Source organism: Peromyscus eremicus, chromosome 12 (genome assembly GCF_949786415.1).
Source record: "Peromyscus eremicus chromosome 12, PerEre_H2_v1, whole genome shotgun sequence".
Classification (NCBI taxonomy): Eukaryota; Metazoa; Chordata; class Mammalia; order Rodentia; family Cricetidae; genus Peromyscus; species Peromyscus eremicus.
Window position 1 is genome coordinate 48861007 of NC_081428.1, and position 18032 is coordinate 48879038.

The window sequence follows — 18032 nt, forward strand, 5'->3', positions numbered from 1 at the left end:
CTTAGCACTGTGCCCCATGTCCTAAGGAACTACTGGTGAAAACCTGCATCAACCAGCCCTGAAATGCTGTAATATCCTGGCCTCTTCTGTCGCTGCACCACTGATGTGCCTTTCCATGTGCCCTTACTTAGAAACCCCAAAACCCTACAGAGCTGGCAGCTGTCATGAGTTAGGAAGATGCTGGAAAATGAAGTGAGCTAGCCAGAGTCTCCAGAGGAAGTCAGTCCATACTAGAGACATTTTTGTTTACTCATTTGTAAAATAGCAGTGTTTCCTTCAGACCTTAGAAAAATATTCAGTTTTCAATCAAAGGATCTTGGATAGAAACATTGGGAGCAGGTGGTACAGGACTGAGAACTGAATCCAGGACCCCATGAATGCTAAGAGAGCACTACTAACTAGCTATATCCCCAACCCTGAGTGAGAACATATTTTTAATACTTCAACTTTAATACATTCGGATTTGGGAGGAATTTCTTAAAAAAACATAGACAATTAAGCACTTTGAGTGAGATAATGTGTTTGAGGACCTGAACCTCATCTTATTTCTTACAGTTCTGAGGCTCAAACTCACAACCTTGTACATACTAAGGCAAGTGCTTTACCACTGAATCACTCTCACCCTCTTAGATTTTAGAAACTGGTTCTTATTAATAGCCCAGACTAGCCTCGAACTCTCAGACCCTCCTTCCCCAGTCTCCTAAATGCTTAGATCACAAGAATGTTCCATCACTCCCGCCAGGAGATTTTTTTTAAAAAAATAGAAATTCTATATGGACACTGTCTTTCAGTCTGTGTTTAAATCAAGCATGAACTCCAAGCAACCAAGCCATCAACCCTGGAACTTGGTGTTAGAACATCCATCTGAGGAGGAGCTAGTATCCAGCTGAGCCTTTCAATTTCTGATTCCAGTTCCAGTTAGGATCTATTCTTTTCTTCTTTAAGAGATGAGAACAAATTACTTGTCATTCTTTGACTTATTAATAGCTTGTCTCTGTTCAGTATGATACTGCTTTGTCTTTTCCTGTTTACACAGAGCATCATAAGTAAGGCCCAGCTTTGACTTCATTGCTACCCAGAAGGCACTGACTGGCCATCGATATCATGTGGCTGATGTAGCTTAACTAAGATAAAGTATGAGGTCTTCTGTGTTTGGGCATTTTTAGTATTTTCTTAATTTTGTTGGTTTGAGATAGGAAAAGGTTCCTGTGGCTAAAATCTTATTAATTTTCCCAGGACATAAAATTTGTATATCCCACATTAATTTAGAAAAACATTTGACATTCAGTGTAATTTTATGCACCATCATCTCCAATAGAAAGTTGGCTGTACCCACTGGGCTTTTTGTATGGTTTGATGTGGGTTTTTTTTCAAGCAGCTTACATTACTGTGGCCTCATATGACAAGTATAGACTAATAGTTGGGGAAAGAACATCCAAACCACATATCACACAAAGTAACATGCAGGCTGAGGTAATATAGCCGAGCCCTAACTGAACACTACAACTGGAACAGCCCAAATTAGTTGCAATAGAAATTATATGATTAAGTTCTGTTCTGGCTTTATTTTTGTTGCCCTGACCAGAAACAACTTGGGGAGGGGGAAAGGGTTTATTCTCCTCCATCATTTAGTCAAGGTAGGAACTCAAGCAGCTAGTCACATCCATAGCCAGGAGCCAAGAGAAACAAATAGAAGTTTGTGTGCTCACTTTGCTTGCTTGTTGCTTGCTTGCTTGCTTGTTGCTTGCTTGCTTGTTTGCTTGTTGCTTGCTTGTTGCTCCCTTGTTACTCGCTTGCTTACTTGTTTGCTTGCTTGCTTGCTTGCACTACTTAGCTAGCTTTTTCTATTCTTACACAACCCAGAGGGTCAGACCTTGAGATGGTGCCACCCAGTGAGCTGGGTCAATTATCAACCAAGAGAATCTTTCACAGACATGTCCACAAACCAGTCTGATCTAGGCAGTCCCTCAACTGAGACTCCCTTCATGGGCAATTCTAATTTGTATCAAATTGATGGTTAAAAGTAACTGGCACAAATTTCACTAAGAATGTAGCATTTACATGGAGTTTAATGACTCCCAAAAGAGGTTAGACTATTATTTGCTTTAAAAGAATGCTTGTAGGATATATTCTCTTTTTTTTTTTTTTTACCTTTTTAGAGCTGTATTGAGAGAGAAGGAGAGAGAGAGAGAGAGAGAGAGAGAGAGAGAGAGAGAGGAGGATATATTCTTATACCTTACTTATGTTGATGTTAGTAAAAATATTTCCATAAAATGAATTTTTATTTTAATTCTTTTGATACATTTTCCCAACTAAAAGGAAGGTAGTTTCTCCCTCCTTGAATGGGAATTAGTTTTGTATCTCTGTCATCTCAGGATTGACCAATCAGAGTGTCCATCTTTAGTCACGTGCTTATATGTAGACCTGGAGGTAACAGAGGATGTTAAATATCAACTTATATATCAATATATAAATGAAACACTACAAAAATCTGATTAAAAATAAGATTTTTTTTAAATTGGTTTTTCCATAGACTCACTTGAGGGTGTCTAATTCCATCAGGCTAGAAACAAATTTCAAGAACATCTTTGGGGCTTTCAATAGCATGTTTTCACATTGAGTAGTCATTATATTTATTGACAACCGTTGACGTAAGAGCAGACTGGAGATCGCTAATAAGTTTAGTTGAGTTTTATAAGTTTAGTACCAATTTGGGCTTACGTTATGTAACACTGTAATCTAAAGTAATTGTATTTGATGCTGAGTTTTGTATGTAATAAAGATATATCACTTATACTTGGCTTCCTGCCTCCCAGCTTTAAATGTTAACCTTTTGGAAGCTTGACAGTTTCCCAACTAGAAATATTTGCTGAGATCTCAAAGATTTGGTTCTCAGATATAATTGGCAGAGAGAAAGCAATAAATAATGAGTACTGATGAGTTTGGGCTTACTTTGTTGCCAAGGACCCCTCCAAGTGCTCACTTAGTCTTTATAACAAACTGAGGAGTGTTACTAATGTTATTCCCATTTCAGAGAAATGACTACATTTCTGTCACATAGTGAGTAAGCAGCAGAGGCAAGATGATAGACTCAGGCAGCATGGTACCATGTGGGAACTCTCCATTTCACTTACTCAGAGCTATGGCTGTTTTCCAGATTTGTTTTATCATTCATCACTTGTAAATATCTATGTCTTAAATTAACAGCTTGTAAACTTGGGTCCTTTGCGGTTGAATAGACATAGAAACAACTTATTCTTGGGATGATACCTGGGAATACTTGAAAAAAAAAAAACTAGAGGGAGTTAATGGTTCCCTATTATTGTTCTGGGACAGAGAATGGGGACAAAATTTCCCATATGAGGTCCAACAGATGACCAGTGGGACAGGGTTTCTGAAGGGACTGAGGGGTGTGCCCATTAAGAATAAGACAGTCGAGGTACCATCCAGACAAGCCTGGGGCTCAGTCTAGAGTAGTGTTCCTCAGCATGCTCGCAATAACCTCCCCACAGTGAGCCTTTTTAACATTTCTGTTCTGAACATGTAATTTTCAATACTAAAGATCTGAAGAGATGCTCAGTGGTAAAGAGCTTACACTGCTCTTGCAGAGGACCAGAATTTAATTCCTCACATTCATGTTGGACAGCTTGCAACCTCCTGGAACTCTGATGTTCTATTCTGGTCTCCTTGAACACTGCCCACACGTGGCATACATACACACAAACACAAATAAAAATAAAATACTTTTTTTAACTTAAAAAAGTTAAGGTTACTGTATATTTGTGTGCTATGCATATAGCTGTGTTTTAACATAGAGTAAGATTTTTTTTTTGTTTTTTTTTGTTTTTTTTGGTTTTTCGAGACAGGGTTTCTCTGTGTAGCTTTTGCGCCTTTCCTGGAACTCACTTGGTAGTCCAGGCTGGCCTCGAACTCACAGAGATCCGCCTGGCTCTGCCTCCCGAGTGCTGGGATTAAAGGCGTGCGCCACCACCGCCCGGCGAGTAAGATTTTTTTGTTGACTGTTCTCACCTCCTCTAAGTTTTTATAATGTTGGCACCTTGAGGCACCATCCCCAAGATGAATGAAGAAATCAGGCCAGGGAAGGTGGGGCCAGAGAACCACCTGAAGGTCCTATTGAGCTTCAGAATTAGAGGGCTCCCAAAGGCAGAGTGGTACCTGTGGCAGTTGGGAACGGAATGGTTCCTAAATATTTGAGGTCAAGAGCTCTTTAATGTGGCAGCACCATCCCTACCTCCATCCTCATAGCTTCCTCTTCCTCCATTCTTGCTTCTGTGTCTGTAAGGAATGTCTCTTCATTCTGAAATGCCACTGTGCTACTGTAATGTGATGTATCATGGCAGACTGTGTTGTCTGAGTTATTGCTGTGTTACTAGGAAGCTGGGTTTCCAGGAAATTCGCTTTAAATTCCTTTTAATTGAGCTCAGAAAATGACTCCCACTCCAATTTGTGAGGTCTAGGTAATGACAGTGCTTTAACTAAAAACTGCTGCGTGCTCCCTTGAGCTCTTGAATCCCCAAGAAACAAACAGCAGAGAGAAGGGAGCAGAGATTGTGTTCCAGATAGAGAACAAACTGGTTGTCCCTGGAACTCACAGGACCAGCTCATTTTCTTGTTCCTGGCCTCTTAGAGGATGCTGTCCAGCCATGCCCTCCAAGAGGGAGTAACCCTAACTCCAAACGAAGACACCACTAACCCTCCTCCACTCCATCCTCTCTTCCCTGGTGATTTAGCTGCTTTGTTCAGAACTCGATCTTAAACTGAGTGCACATCACAAAGACCCTAATCAATCTTAAGCCACCTGTCTAGTCACCCCCAGAAGGCACACTAGTGAAAGCAAGGCCTCCCGACAGCCTCTTCTCCAATAATAAGCTGTAACTATTCAGTTGGTTGAAGGGGACCTTTGTGGGTCAGCGAAATGATAAAAGAGGTACCCCTAGACGTGAGAAAGTCTAGCCACCAGATTAGTGCTTCAAAATTTAAAAGAATTTTTGGAACAACCTAAACATGTTAGGCAAGGTTAGTCTTATATTTGTGGCAGTGGAAGCCAAACCTGAGAATTCAACATCATTTGGGGAGGGGAGTTTCAACCCCCACATAAATGAGATTCTGAGTTGGTGTGTCTGGGGTAGAATCCTGGCACTGATGTTTTTTTAAAGCTCTACCCTACCCCTGAGATTCGTGTATGTGTCCAAAGCTGAGAATCGCTGCTTTCCATTACAAAGTATTGTTACATATATGAGGGGGTCCCTGCAGGTGTCATACAGGGAAGCAAACTACTCAAAGAGAAGAATGAAAACCCAGTGCAAACTGACGTCGTCAACCTGGGTCAGACTTCAGGGAGTGTAATAACAGGCAGTTTATTCCCAATGTATTTAAGCCCAGTTTAATTTGGAAAAAAAAAAGTTTCCTGGTATAATACAATCCCTGTTACATGGGGAAGCATAATACATTGAAACTCAAACTCAGAGCACCTTTCTTCCAAGAAGATGGGTTCTTGGAGATATGCTACTTGTACTAGATTAAGGGCCTAAAGATCTGGCCTGGTCTAGGTCATACAAACAGCATAGAGGTCATTTGGGCTATTAGCCACCTCTGGCCCTGGTTGTGGGAACTTGGGAGAGCCTCTGGCTATCAGGGTCATTTAGATTACTAGCCACCATCAGTCTTGGTTTTAAGAGCTTGATATGGCCTGAACCAACAGATAATGCAGATCACCAGGCCGTTTATCACTCTCCCAGTTCTCAGCTTTCTGGATGGAAGAACAGGTTTTTTTATCTTTCCCATTGGAAAGACAGTCCTGTGTGTTTAACATTCCTGGTTTCTCAGGAGATTCTGTGGGTGCAAGGACCTTCGTGCTATGCTCCCAACATATGTATTGTTCCAGGGTTTTGCATACATCAAGAGGAACAAGTAATGTAAAGTGCTGTTGATGATATAAAAAAAACAGGAAGAAACAAATATACCAATAGCTATAAAAATAAAGAGATTGCAGAGAATTTCTAGAACTTGGAGAAAAATTCCTCATCTTTTAAAAATGACGTATTTATTTTTTTATTTATGTATATTTCTGTGAGCTTGCAGGAGTATATGTGTGTGTACAGGAGCCCATGCAGGTCAGAAGAGAATGCTTGATCCCTCAGAACTGGAGCTGCAGGCGGTTGTGAGCCACCATATGGGAACTGAACTCTGATTCTCTGCAAGAGCAGAAAGAGCTCTTGGTAACTGAGTCATCTCTCCAGCCCCACCTATCTCCCCTCTAAGGGCTAAAATCAGTCCTGGGAGTATAGATCATGAAGGAGGGACTCATATGACCAAAGTTCTTGCTATTCATTATGTAGTCCAGGTGGCATGAAACTTAAGGCATCCTCCTGCCTCTGCCTCCTAGGTACTGGGATTATACGTGTGAGTTCTACATATCCAGCTTCTTGCGGAAGGCTCCACCTGGTGGTCTGAACACACAACGAATTGCTTATTTCCAAAATGTACTGACGTACTGTTGATGTCACCCCCAGGAAGTATTCCTTCATCCCCTCATCCCCTGCAAAGTACTCTGGAACTTTTGTCGATAATTAATCCAGTCACAGGGACTTGAAATTTGGAACTGGATTTAAAGTCTTTCCTCCCCATCATCCTTTACCCAACCAGTTACCAGAACTTTACATTGCCTTCACTGTTATTTTATTCACTCTGTGTTAATAAAAATTTTGTGTGGGGAGGGGAGATAAGTAGAAAGGACAAAACAATTGAGAAGAACTCTTATTGGGTGAAAGTTGCTTTTGACTTCTGTGGGCATGGGTAAGATAACCCCTGTGGAGCATTCAGCAGCGTGCACCAACAGACAACAGGTTGGGGGCAGGGGATGGAGTACCGGATGTTGGGGAGGTTGAGGTGGGCTTGGAGACTGAAAGGAGGACAGAGTCCAAGGGAGACAGACGGCTGTTCTCAGGAACTCTGCTCACTCTCACTCTTGTGGGGTGGGCTTCTCTTTCTTCGGTGGAGTGGGCTGGGAATGGTGTGTGTCCTGTGCAATCAGAAGTGGTCCCTGGGGTCCCATGGCTGTCACATTTCTGCACAGTTCTCAGCCAAGCAAAGCATTGGGGGTTGTTAGCCCATCTCCCCGTGGAGCTGAAATCGGGCTCAGCACCAGCAAGCACACTCCAGAGGAGATGTGTCTGTCCTCCATGCTTGGCTCCCAGCTATTCCCTGGTGCCCAGGCAAGAAAGAAGTGGAGTGTGTGCCTTGCATTCTGTTACATACCGTGTCCCAAACAGCTGGCTCATTAATGCAATTTAGAAGGAGGAGAGAACTGGCTGTTCACCCTTATATCTAAGGGTTTGTAATAAATCTCTCAATAAGGAGGTATAAAAAGGCCCTGTTTCTGTACAGCCAAAGGAAGCTGAGCATTAGGCAGAACCCAGTGAGCCTCATTAGCTACAAGATTCAATGCAGAAGGTCCAGGGGGACTCGCCCCACATTTCTATTCGTAATAGCTTTTCTTTTACCTGAAATATGCTGGTAATTTTCTCACTTGTGAAATTCGGTTCACCTAAAGAGTCATAAATATGCTATTTCTTAAAATTTAACTGAATCTCTTCCACGCTCTGGATGCTACATAATAATAGAGCATCATTTGTAACCTGTTTTTCTTTTGTTCACTCTTACTTCTGAGATGATGGGATAAAGTCAGTGGAGGATGGTTTGTGCCCAGAACAAGAAGATAATATGACCAACTGTTTCATGTAATTTTGTTGTGTGTGTGTGTGTGTGTGTGTGTGTGTGTGTGTGTGTGTGTGTGTGTATGAAATGCTTGCTCTGAAGTTCAGTTCAGCAGAGAGCTGATGAAGAAGTAGTAGTATGAATAAAAGAATCCTGGTGTGATTGTGAAGGGAAAGGTTATTAGGATCAGAATGAGGACCTGCGGCCAGAGGCAAGAGGATGTCTGGGGCTTGCTGTTCACCGACCTAAGCCCCAGATTCAGTGAGAGTCTGTTTCAAGGTTGTGGCCTCTGTGCACAAATAGGCAAATGTATCCCCACCCCCAACATACACACATGCTTACACGTTATATGTTTGTGGGTGTTTTGTTCTGTTTTTGTGCCCTAGTCCTGGTGCCTTCTGGTTCAGGCTAGTGAGTACAATTATTTGTTAAGGCTATTTTATTTTGAAATTGAGATAAATTAAAATAAAGTGTTTAAGAGAAATCAGATTATAGAAGATAAAATTATGGTTCCAGTCATACAAAAATTAGTGTGATATTAAGAACATCATCCTTTTATATAATAGCATTGTATAGTCAAAGATATGCCCACATTACTTACAGAAATATTCCTTTACATTTTATTTCCTATATTTTAAACAAATAGGAAGTGTAAGCCTATTTCGCTAGTTCCATCACAATATTTGAGGTGATTATAGAAAACAATAATGCATTGTATGTTTGAGAAAGGTACAGGAGGTTTTCTGTTTTGCTGAATTCCATTGTGCATTCATTGCACACGGTACTGTTCCATACAGGCGTTTTCATACAAGTACATATTGTACGTGGAACACACACGCTCCATGCCTCCTTGTCTGCCTCTCTCAGCCCTTCCCCCGTTAGTCTCTTTTGTTCCCCAGTTCATTTTGCTTCTATTTTCATGTTATGTGTGCATATTTTATGTGTTGAATTAAAATCTAGGAACCACAAACGAGAGAGTACATGCTGTTTGTGTTTTGGAGACTGGCTGGATTCCCTGCCTATGATTATCTGCAGTTGGATTTGTTTTCCTGAAGATGATATAATTCTGTTCTTTTTTTAAAAATGATTTATTTATTTGCATTGGTGCATCTGTGTAAGGGCATTGGATCCCCTGGAAGTGGAATTACAGACAGTTGTGAGCTGCCATGTGGGTGCTGGGAATTGAACACAGGTCCTCTGGAAGAGCAGCCAGTGCTCTTAACCGCTGAGCCATCTCTCCAGCCCCAGTTTCATTCTTTATTATGGCTTGGAGATTTCCATGGTGTCTATTCACTACACGCTATTTAACTATCCCTCTGCTGTTGGGCACCTAGGTTGGCTTCATGTTGGTTGTTGTGTAGAGTGCTATAAGAACACTGTGCAAGTGTTTCTGTGATGTGTTGATTTAGGGACCTTTGGGTAAATATCCAAGAGTGGTGTGGTTGGATCATATGGTGTGCATATTTTATGTGTTGAATTAAAATCTAGGAACCACAAACGAGAGAGTACATGCTGTTTGTGTTTTGGAGTTGTGTTGTGAATTTTTTCAGAAACCTCTTTCTGATTTCCATAGTGGCTGTACCATACATTGCTATCATTGGTCTATAAAGGTTCTATTATGTCTATATGCTTATTAGCATTTGTTTTCGTTTTCTTAATGGCTGCCATTCAGGCTGAAATGAGATGGAATCATGATGTATTTTAAGTGTGCATTTCTCTGATGGCTACTGAGCTTAAACTTTTTATGTTTATTGGCCATATGTATGTCACCCTTTGAGAGCTGTCTATCATTTCATTATTCTGCCAATCCATGGGCATAAAAGGTCATTTTTTCTTCTAGTATTTTCTTCAGTTTTTCAGCATTTTAAATTTTTCATTGAGAGATCCCTTACTTCCTTCATCAGGCTTATTTCAAGGGTGTCTGTTTCCTTGTTTGTTTTGAGGCTACTGTAAATAGTATTGTTTCCCCATTTCTTTCTTAGAATATTTGTTATTGGTATTAATATTACCTGTTAATGTTATATCCTGCCATTTTGCTGAGAAAAACACTATCAGTCTAAGAATTTTCTGGTATAACCCTTAGGGTGTCTTATAAATGAAATTGCATCATCTGCAGATAAGGTTGTTTTGACTTTTCCCTTTCGTATTCATATCCCTTTTATTTCCTTCTTAGTTATAGTGTTCCAGCTAAGACTTCAGGTGCTACATTGAGTAAAAGCCATTCTCCATTTGGCATAATGGTGGCTGTGGGTTGCTGTATACAGGCCTTTGCTGTGCGGAAACATGTTCTTTCTAGTCCTAATCTTTCCAAGCTTTTATTATGATGGAATCAAGAATGGTTGTTATTCTTTACTGATATGCCTGCCCCAACATTCCTGAGCTCAGCCCACATTTCAATGGAATGAATAACACAGATAAACGTTCTGGGAGAGACACTTAAGCCTCCTCCTGTTCGCATCCAATGAGACAGCCTCTGGCAGCCATCTTTGGTTTTTTCCCCCAAAGGTTTGAGTTTATTTCCTCCAGAATAGCTTCCCTGAAATGAAATTACTAGATCAAAATGCAATGAATATTTTAAAGCTCTGATTTCCAAGCATATTTCTAAATAGCTTTCTAAACAGTTATTAATTTACCTTACACTAGCAATATGTGAGAATTATAGTCTTACCCTAGGCTTAACGAGCTGCTAATAAGACAACATTACTTTCGTTTGTGTTTATTTTATTCCCAGCAGGCTAGAAAGTTTTTTCAAGTATTTATTTATAATGTATTTGTGCTGTTGTTTCTTATCAGTTGAGTAGTCTCAACTCTGGTCTTCTTCCTTTATTACTTTGTTCAGGCTCCCATGATTCATTCAGCTACTGGGTAGATGAAAAGTCCCCAGTGGGGCCTGACCAAACCCAAGCTGTCAAACGCCTCGCCCGGATCTCCTTGGTGAAGAAGCTAATGAAGAAGTGGTCTGTAACTCAGAACCTGACCTTCCGGGAGCAGCTGGAGGCTGGCATCCGCTACTTTGACCTGCGCGTGTCTTCCAAGCCGGGGGACACCGACCAAGAGATCTACTTCATCCACGGGCTCTTTGGCATCAAGGTTTGGGATGGATTGATGGAGATTGATGCATTTCTCACTCAGCACCCTCAAGAGATCGTCTTCCTGGATTTCAACCACTTCTACGCCATGGATGAGGCCCACCACAAATGCCTGGTTCTGCGGATCCAGGAGGCCTTTGGGAACAAGCTGTGCCCAGCCTGCAGTGTGGAAAGCATGACACTGCGAAGCCTGTGGGAGAAGAAATGCCAGGTGAGAGGGAGGAGTAATGTGCTTCTGAGAACAGGCACTTAACTCTGCTTTCCGTAGGCTGCCATCTGTAAAAATAGCTCAACCCAAGGCTGAGGGGCTGGAAGAATAGATGAAAGGTTGAAGCACTGGGCATGTGTAGAATCGTACCTGGACTCTGGGATAGCTGCAAGAGATTTAGTGGGCCTGGTAGAAATGGGATTCATGTTGGGTGTCTTAGTTCCTTCTTTATTGTTGTGATAGAACACCATGACCAAGGCAACTGATGAAAGAAAGCATTTACTTTGGCTTATGGATTCAGAGGGTTAGAGTCAATGACAGCGAAGCAAATGAGCAGCTGAGAGCCCACATCTTGATCCACAATCATGAGACAGAGAGAGAAAGCCCTGGGAATCACACACAAATCTTTTGAAACCTCAGAGCCAACCTTTAGTGAACACTTCCTCCAACGAGTCTACACTTCCTAATCTAGCCCAAACATTCCTACCCACTGAGGACCAAGAATTCAAATATGTGAGCCTACATGGGTCATTCTTATTTAGACTACCGCATTGCACTCCCTGGTCCTCATAGACCTGTAGTCACATTGTAATGCAAAATGCATTTGATCCCAATTCAAAAGTCCCCATAGTCTTTCACAGTCCCAACACTGTTTAAAAGTCTGAAGTCTCTTCTGAGACTTAAGGCAGTCTCTTAACTATAGCCCCTGTAAAATCAAAAGCAAAAAGCAAATTGTGTACTTCCAACATGTAACGGCACAGAATGTACATGACCGTTCTCAAACGGAGGAAAAGAGGCATAGTGAGGAAATACCGGACGAAAGCAAGACTGAAGCCCAGCAGAGAAAACTCCAACTCCTGTAGCTTCATGTCCAATGTCAAAGAACGTGCATGGTTCTGCTCTTCCAGCTTGGCTGGAACACACTTCTCTCTCTTGAGCTGGTTCCACTTCCTGTATGTAGCTTCCGTTGGCAGACATCCCATGACTCTGGCACCTCTAACACTTTTGTGTCTCTAACACAATCCAAGCTTCACTTTCACAGCTTTGACCTCTCAGGGCCTTCATTCAGGGACTCCCCCACCATAGGCCTGGCTTCAGTGGCTCTCCGCTATGGAGGAAGACTCCAGAACCCCCTACTCCTGCATCCTTCATGACTTTAAAGCCAGAACCACAGGGATGACAGTGCCAAACTTGACTACCAACTTGGCACCCTGGGATCATATTTGTAGCAGCTTTGGTTTGTTGCTGCTATTTTGGAGCAGAAAATTCCTTTTTTACAAGTCGAAAGCTTATCTAGGTGGGGTCTCACCCTAAAGGCACCCCTCCCTTTATTTCATTTTAGATCAGGCCTCTCTCTTAAAGAGATCAGATCTCATCTCTTTCAGCAAAAGCCTTGGCTCCAACATTAAATTTCCTGGTACTCCTTTTCCTCTTTAAACTGTATATTTTATATTTCTCTTTGCCCCTCCTGGTCTTTTTCATTGCTGACCTATATAAGCATGACCGCTGTATAAGTGTGATAACCATTGCCGACCTGTATAAGCATGATTACTGTATAAGTGTGATAACCACATGACAGAGTCAGTATTAAGCTGTCTTGAAATCTCCTTTGCCAAGGAAATTAGTTCATTGTTTTTCAATTTAGCCTCAGGAAAATTCATAGGATAAGGACAAAAAGCAGCCACATTCTTTGCCAAAATACTACAACTGGGGCCCTAGCCTAGTTGTTAATATTGTTGCCTTCTGAAACCTCTTGATCTGTGACAAACATTTCCACCAACTGGTGACAAAATATTCAATTATATGAGCCCATGGTGGTGGTGGGGGGGGGGGGCGGGCATTCTCATTCAAATCACCACACCTGTCGAAAAAATCTGTCTGCAGTCTATTAGACATCTAAATTTATTTTTAATGGCTTGGCTACTATCAGCCCAAGGCAAAGTTGTAAAATAAGCCAATTGGCCAGTAGAACACTATTCTTTCTCCTTGTACCCTCTATCTTCACCCCCAGTGAAGACGAGCCTCTAAACCTACACGCCTGAAGAACACACTCAGTAACAGGATAGGTCTCAGATACATTCCACTCTGATACCAAGGTGTGGCAGCTGCAAACAAGAGCCTCAGGAATGGACAGCCTCTGATTTAAACTTTCTTCAAGAAAAAAAGTATACATTCATTCAGAGTTGTTCCTGTCTCATTAAGTACAATAAGAAAAATGTCTTTTAAAAAAAAAATATTGGAGAAGGACCTCCGGTCTTTCTATGCACTAGGCAAGCAGCTCTACCACTGTGCCACATCCCTGGTCTTAAGAAAAGTTTGTTGAAGAAGTGTTTGTGGGGGGCTAGAGAGATGTCTGAGCAGTTAAAAGCACTTGCTCTGCCATGAGGACAGGTGTTCTGATCCCAGCTCGAGCATCAGAAGCCACATGTGTCCTCCACAAATGGTTAGAACTCCAGCTCCACAAATGGTTAGAGCGGGGATTCAGGCGGGTCACTGGGGCTTGAGCACCAGGTATAAGTGATTTTTTGTTTCCAAATATTTATGACATCTGTCTCCTATGCCCAAGTTTAATACTCTTCAGACTCACAGTTTTAATTGTTTATTTATTTGTCATGGAGTCTCACTAGGTTGCAGTCCAGGCTTGCCTGGAGCTCTTGAAATACCAACTCAGTTTTATTAATACACCAGAGTGTGCAAGATTAACTTCTTTGATTTTCTCAACAACATTATGAGATAGGCATTGGCTATTTTGTACCCCTCACTCCCACCCCCACCCAAAGCTGAAGACCAAACCCAGGGCCTTGTGCTTTTTATGCAAACACTCTACCACTGAGCTTAATCCCCAGCCCTGAGATAGGCATTTGTTATTGTCCCCCATTTTACAGATGGGAAAAGTGAGGAATGGAGAGGATGAAGCAACTTGCCAAGGAAGCACTGTGAGGAAGTGGTGTGGGTCAGGATTCCTTCACTGGCTGGTTCCTCTCTAGTATCCCATAGCTCCTGCTGTTCTCTGAGGACTCACCACAGGCCTTGATGATTTTCACAACTGCTTTCTCATGTTGTGAAACAAAAATCACTTTCTTTTCATTAAGACCCTATTCTGAAAGGGTCCCAGACCATTCCCATTGAGAAAAGGGGCATGGCATTTGAATGTGGGGATCAGGTAAGGTTGAATATGAGGTCCGTTAACATTGTATAATTTGGTACACAGAGGATATTCTGGATGGTTGGCGGATATTAACAGGCAGGTCCCTGAAAGTCATTGGTTAGCCAGTCTGGCTAAATAGCACTTTAGATTCACCTAGAGACTCTGTCCCAAAAAATAAGGGAACAGAAGAGGATTCAGCACCTAAAGGAACTTGCTGCTAACCCCAATAACATGAGTTTGAGCTTAGGACACACAGGGTGGAAATAGAGAACTGAACCCTGATTGTTGGGTCTACACATAAACAAGTGCATATACCATACATCACACACATACACACACACACACACACACACACACACACACACACACACACACTTAGCTGCATTATCCACTACAAATAGTCTAGTTATGGGAGAAAGAGATTGGAATGATGTATTAGAAAAAGGGAAAATGTTGCCATTTAAATTCTGTGTCTTCCCCCATCCCTGCTTCTCCTGTCACATCTCTTTAACAGCTGAAATAAGAGCACTCAAAAGGAGCCACTAGTCATTGGCCCCATGCTGGGGCTGTATCACACTTATGGTCAGGCTTTAAATATTCATTGTGTAATGAGCTGCCTTGCACATACCCCCCGGGGTATTTTATTACTGGAATTTAATATCAGGAAGTGCAGTTCCACCAGTCACATTTCATTTACTCCACATGTGATTATGTCACAGCTCACAGATTATATCTGCATACTTTAGTAGATAAGGCTTTAAGGGCACAGTGAATTAGAGGGCTTGGCCTACAGTTGGGAAGTATTTGGGATCTTAATGAGAAGGGAAGAAATACATAACTCTAGTGAACTACAGAACCATCAAGCTGGACACGGTGGTGCACACCTGTGATCCCAGGACTTTGACTGAGACAAAGCAGATAGTTCCAGGCCAAATAGGGCTATGTAGCAGGACCTGTCTCAAAAATCCCAAACCAAGCCGGGCGGTGGTGGCGCATGCCTTTAATCCCAGCACTTGGGAGGCAGAGGCAGGTGGATCTTTGTGAGTTCAAGGCCAGCCTACAGAATGAGATCCAGGAAAGGCGCAAAGCTACACAGAGAAACCCTGTCTCGGAAAAAAAAAAAAAAAATCCCAAACCAAAAGGACAGCAAGGTGGCTCCAGGGTTAAAAGCACTTGCTGTGAAAACCTAGTGACCCAGTTCACCCCCAGAACCCATATTGGAAGGAGAGAACCAACTCCTGAGAGTTATATTCTGATGTCCACATGTGTGCCATGGTATACACACATCTGAAGACAATAATAATAGTAAGTACTAAACATAATTTATCAGTTCAAGATAATAACAGACAAAATGATCAATATGCAGTTGCAGGATAAGACTGTGTCCGGTGTTCTGTATGGTATGAAGAAAGGGGTTTTGTAATACGTTGAAAAATAGAGCACGCCATGAATCTGCATCCCAGAGGCTCCCACTAAAGCAACCACCACAGTTAAGAAGAGGTCACCCGAGGGACTGTTCTTAAAGGAAATGAGATTTTCCATCTTAGTCTCAAGAGAAAAGCTGAACACAAACTGCTGAGCTGGAGGGGAGATATTTCAAAGGAAAGCAGCTCAGTGAGACAGGGAGGGAGGTGCTCTGAACAAACTCCGTGAGTGTTCCTGCACCATGTTCTGTAACCTGGGCCTTGGGCATAGGTTTGCCAGCCAGCCTCCCGCTGTCAGCAGAGATTCTCCACCCTCTTCCCCTGCCAGCCAACCCTCAGATCAGACTGCCCAAGAAGCTCCCCCCCCCGGGGGGGGGGAGGACGAGGACAAAAAGCTCCTTTTGTGTAATTTGTATTGAATACACATTTTTTTTTCTGGGGCAGAGTCAAGTTATTACTGTCCTCTAGTGCACAGAAGCAGGCCCCGGGGCAGGTGTCTTGGGTACCACCTGCTGGGCCTGTCACAGGGCTGCCCAGCCTCCTGCCCATCCCCTACCCCCAGCCCATTGCCCAGGGCAGCTCTCCTTCCAGGCTGCAGGCTTCCAAACCAGCTAGTTACATGCCAGGAGGAGATCTTGGGCTCTCCCCAGCAATCTGCTTACAGTGAGCCTGTGATTAACCTCATTAACACACGAGTTTACTATAGACATCATCAGTGCTCAGCATTACTCAGAACCATTAAGAACCAGGAGGGTAGACATTACCCATTTTGCAGCCCCCTGCCTGGCACTCTCTGCCTCTGGGCCTTCAGAAGGTCAAGTCGCCTTCATCAGCACCTGAACACACTGGAAATGAGATGAGCATGGGGAAATCCCTGCTCCTGAGTGCCTGGAGGACTACTCTGTAGATTATAGTCCAGTGTAAACATGAGCTGGGCATTCCTCTGGGAAGAGCTCACCCGTGCCCCTAAGGGGAAAAATATAGCTCTTCTGGAAAGCCATGCAGCAGAGCTTGCAATTGGGACAATCAGAAGAGCAATTCTCTGTCCCCCAGCTGCCTCCCCGAAACTAATTAATGCTGTGGATATAGCTTGCTAATTATTTTCAAAATTACCACCATCTCGAGTGGCCCCATTGGAGGGCCATGGCCTCGGTAAAGTCTTCCCTGACGCTTAGTGGCACATTGGTTTCCTCCCCTGGGAAGGGTAATTTCATCAGAGTCAGTGCACACAAATGAAAATCTATTCATTCACAAATGAGTTCACAGTGTTTATCTAAACTCCAAGAGCAAAGTGTCAATGCCATGAGCACAGGAAACATGATTTCTGGACTATATGCGTGGTTTCAGCCGGGATCTAGAGACTTCCCAGGGAGCGTGGGATGGAATTTAATAAGGCTGTGTCTGGTTGGTTAAAACAAGCAAACAAAATAACCACAACAAAAACCTACATGTTTACTCTTACTCACCTTGAGTCCACGTGGCCACCAGTCATGCATGCTGGCAATAGTATCCCACTTCTGCAGGGTTGGCCTTGCCTGTCAACTATCCTCAGGGATATGGCCATGTCATGTTTTCTGCAGATTGTCTTAAAATACCACTCATGCTCATCACTAACTCAGAGTTAATGGAGCTTATTAGACTCTTATCAAAATAATTTTATGTATTTATCATGAGGCTCTACATTAATTTCCTACAAATATATTTGCTATTTGAATAGGTTATAATTCCTTTCTTTCATGTCAATTTCCTTTATAATCTTGTTTGTTTTGTGCATTATTTAAGACACGACTGTGAGAAGGTGCTCTGTGCTTATACTATGTGCATAGCCACCTTTGAATTAGACAGCAAGTTCTCAGTAAATGCTAGTTTGTTTATTTTTAAAAAATAATATATAGGGGCAATGAGATGGCTCAGTGGCTAAGGCATGCCACCAAGACTGATGGACTAAATTAAATTCCGAGGTCCCATTTGGTTGAAGGTGAGAACTAACTCCCAAAAAGTTGCCACCCCATCCCTCTGCCATGTAAAAATAATAAAAACATCTAATAAAAAGAGAAAAACTATCTGTGTAAAATACAGCTCTCACCTCAAAGAGAATAAGAAAATAGTTTATTTGTAGCCAACTAGGAAAGGGCTGGAACACAGACTCAGGTGGCCTGGAAGGACATGTGCACTGTGGAAATGATCATGTGAGATTTGATTAGCCTGAAAACTAAAGAAAGCCACACAGCAGCGCATTCATCAACACTGGTCGGTACCACAAGTCGTCGGGTTATACAGGAGAACTACTATAGCTTTCAGATGCAGTCTATGTATATTTTTGCTCTTGGAAGCTGGCGGTCTGCTACGAATACATGTCAAAGGTTTTAAGTAGGTCAAAAGGATGTTAGATGTGTGTGTAGGGTGTGAGCAATGAACGGCTACTG

General features: G+C 42.4%; 1 protein-coding gene across 1 annotated transcript in view; it reads left to right on the forward strand.

Annotated features, from left to right (window-relative positions):
* Positions 1–18032, forward strand: part of Plcxd2 (phosphatidylinositol specific phospholipase C X domain containing 2) — a 50668-nt gene that overhangs the window by 23938 nt on the left and 8698 nt on the right. The window contains exon 2 of the mRNA XM_059277007.1: positions 10577–11037. Coding sequence (XP_059132990.1) covers positions 10577–11037 — 461 coding nt within the window. The remainder of the gene's footprint in view (positions 1–10576; positions 11038–18032) is intronic.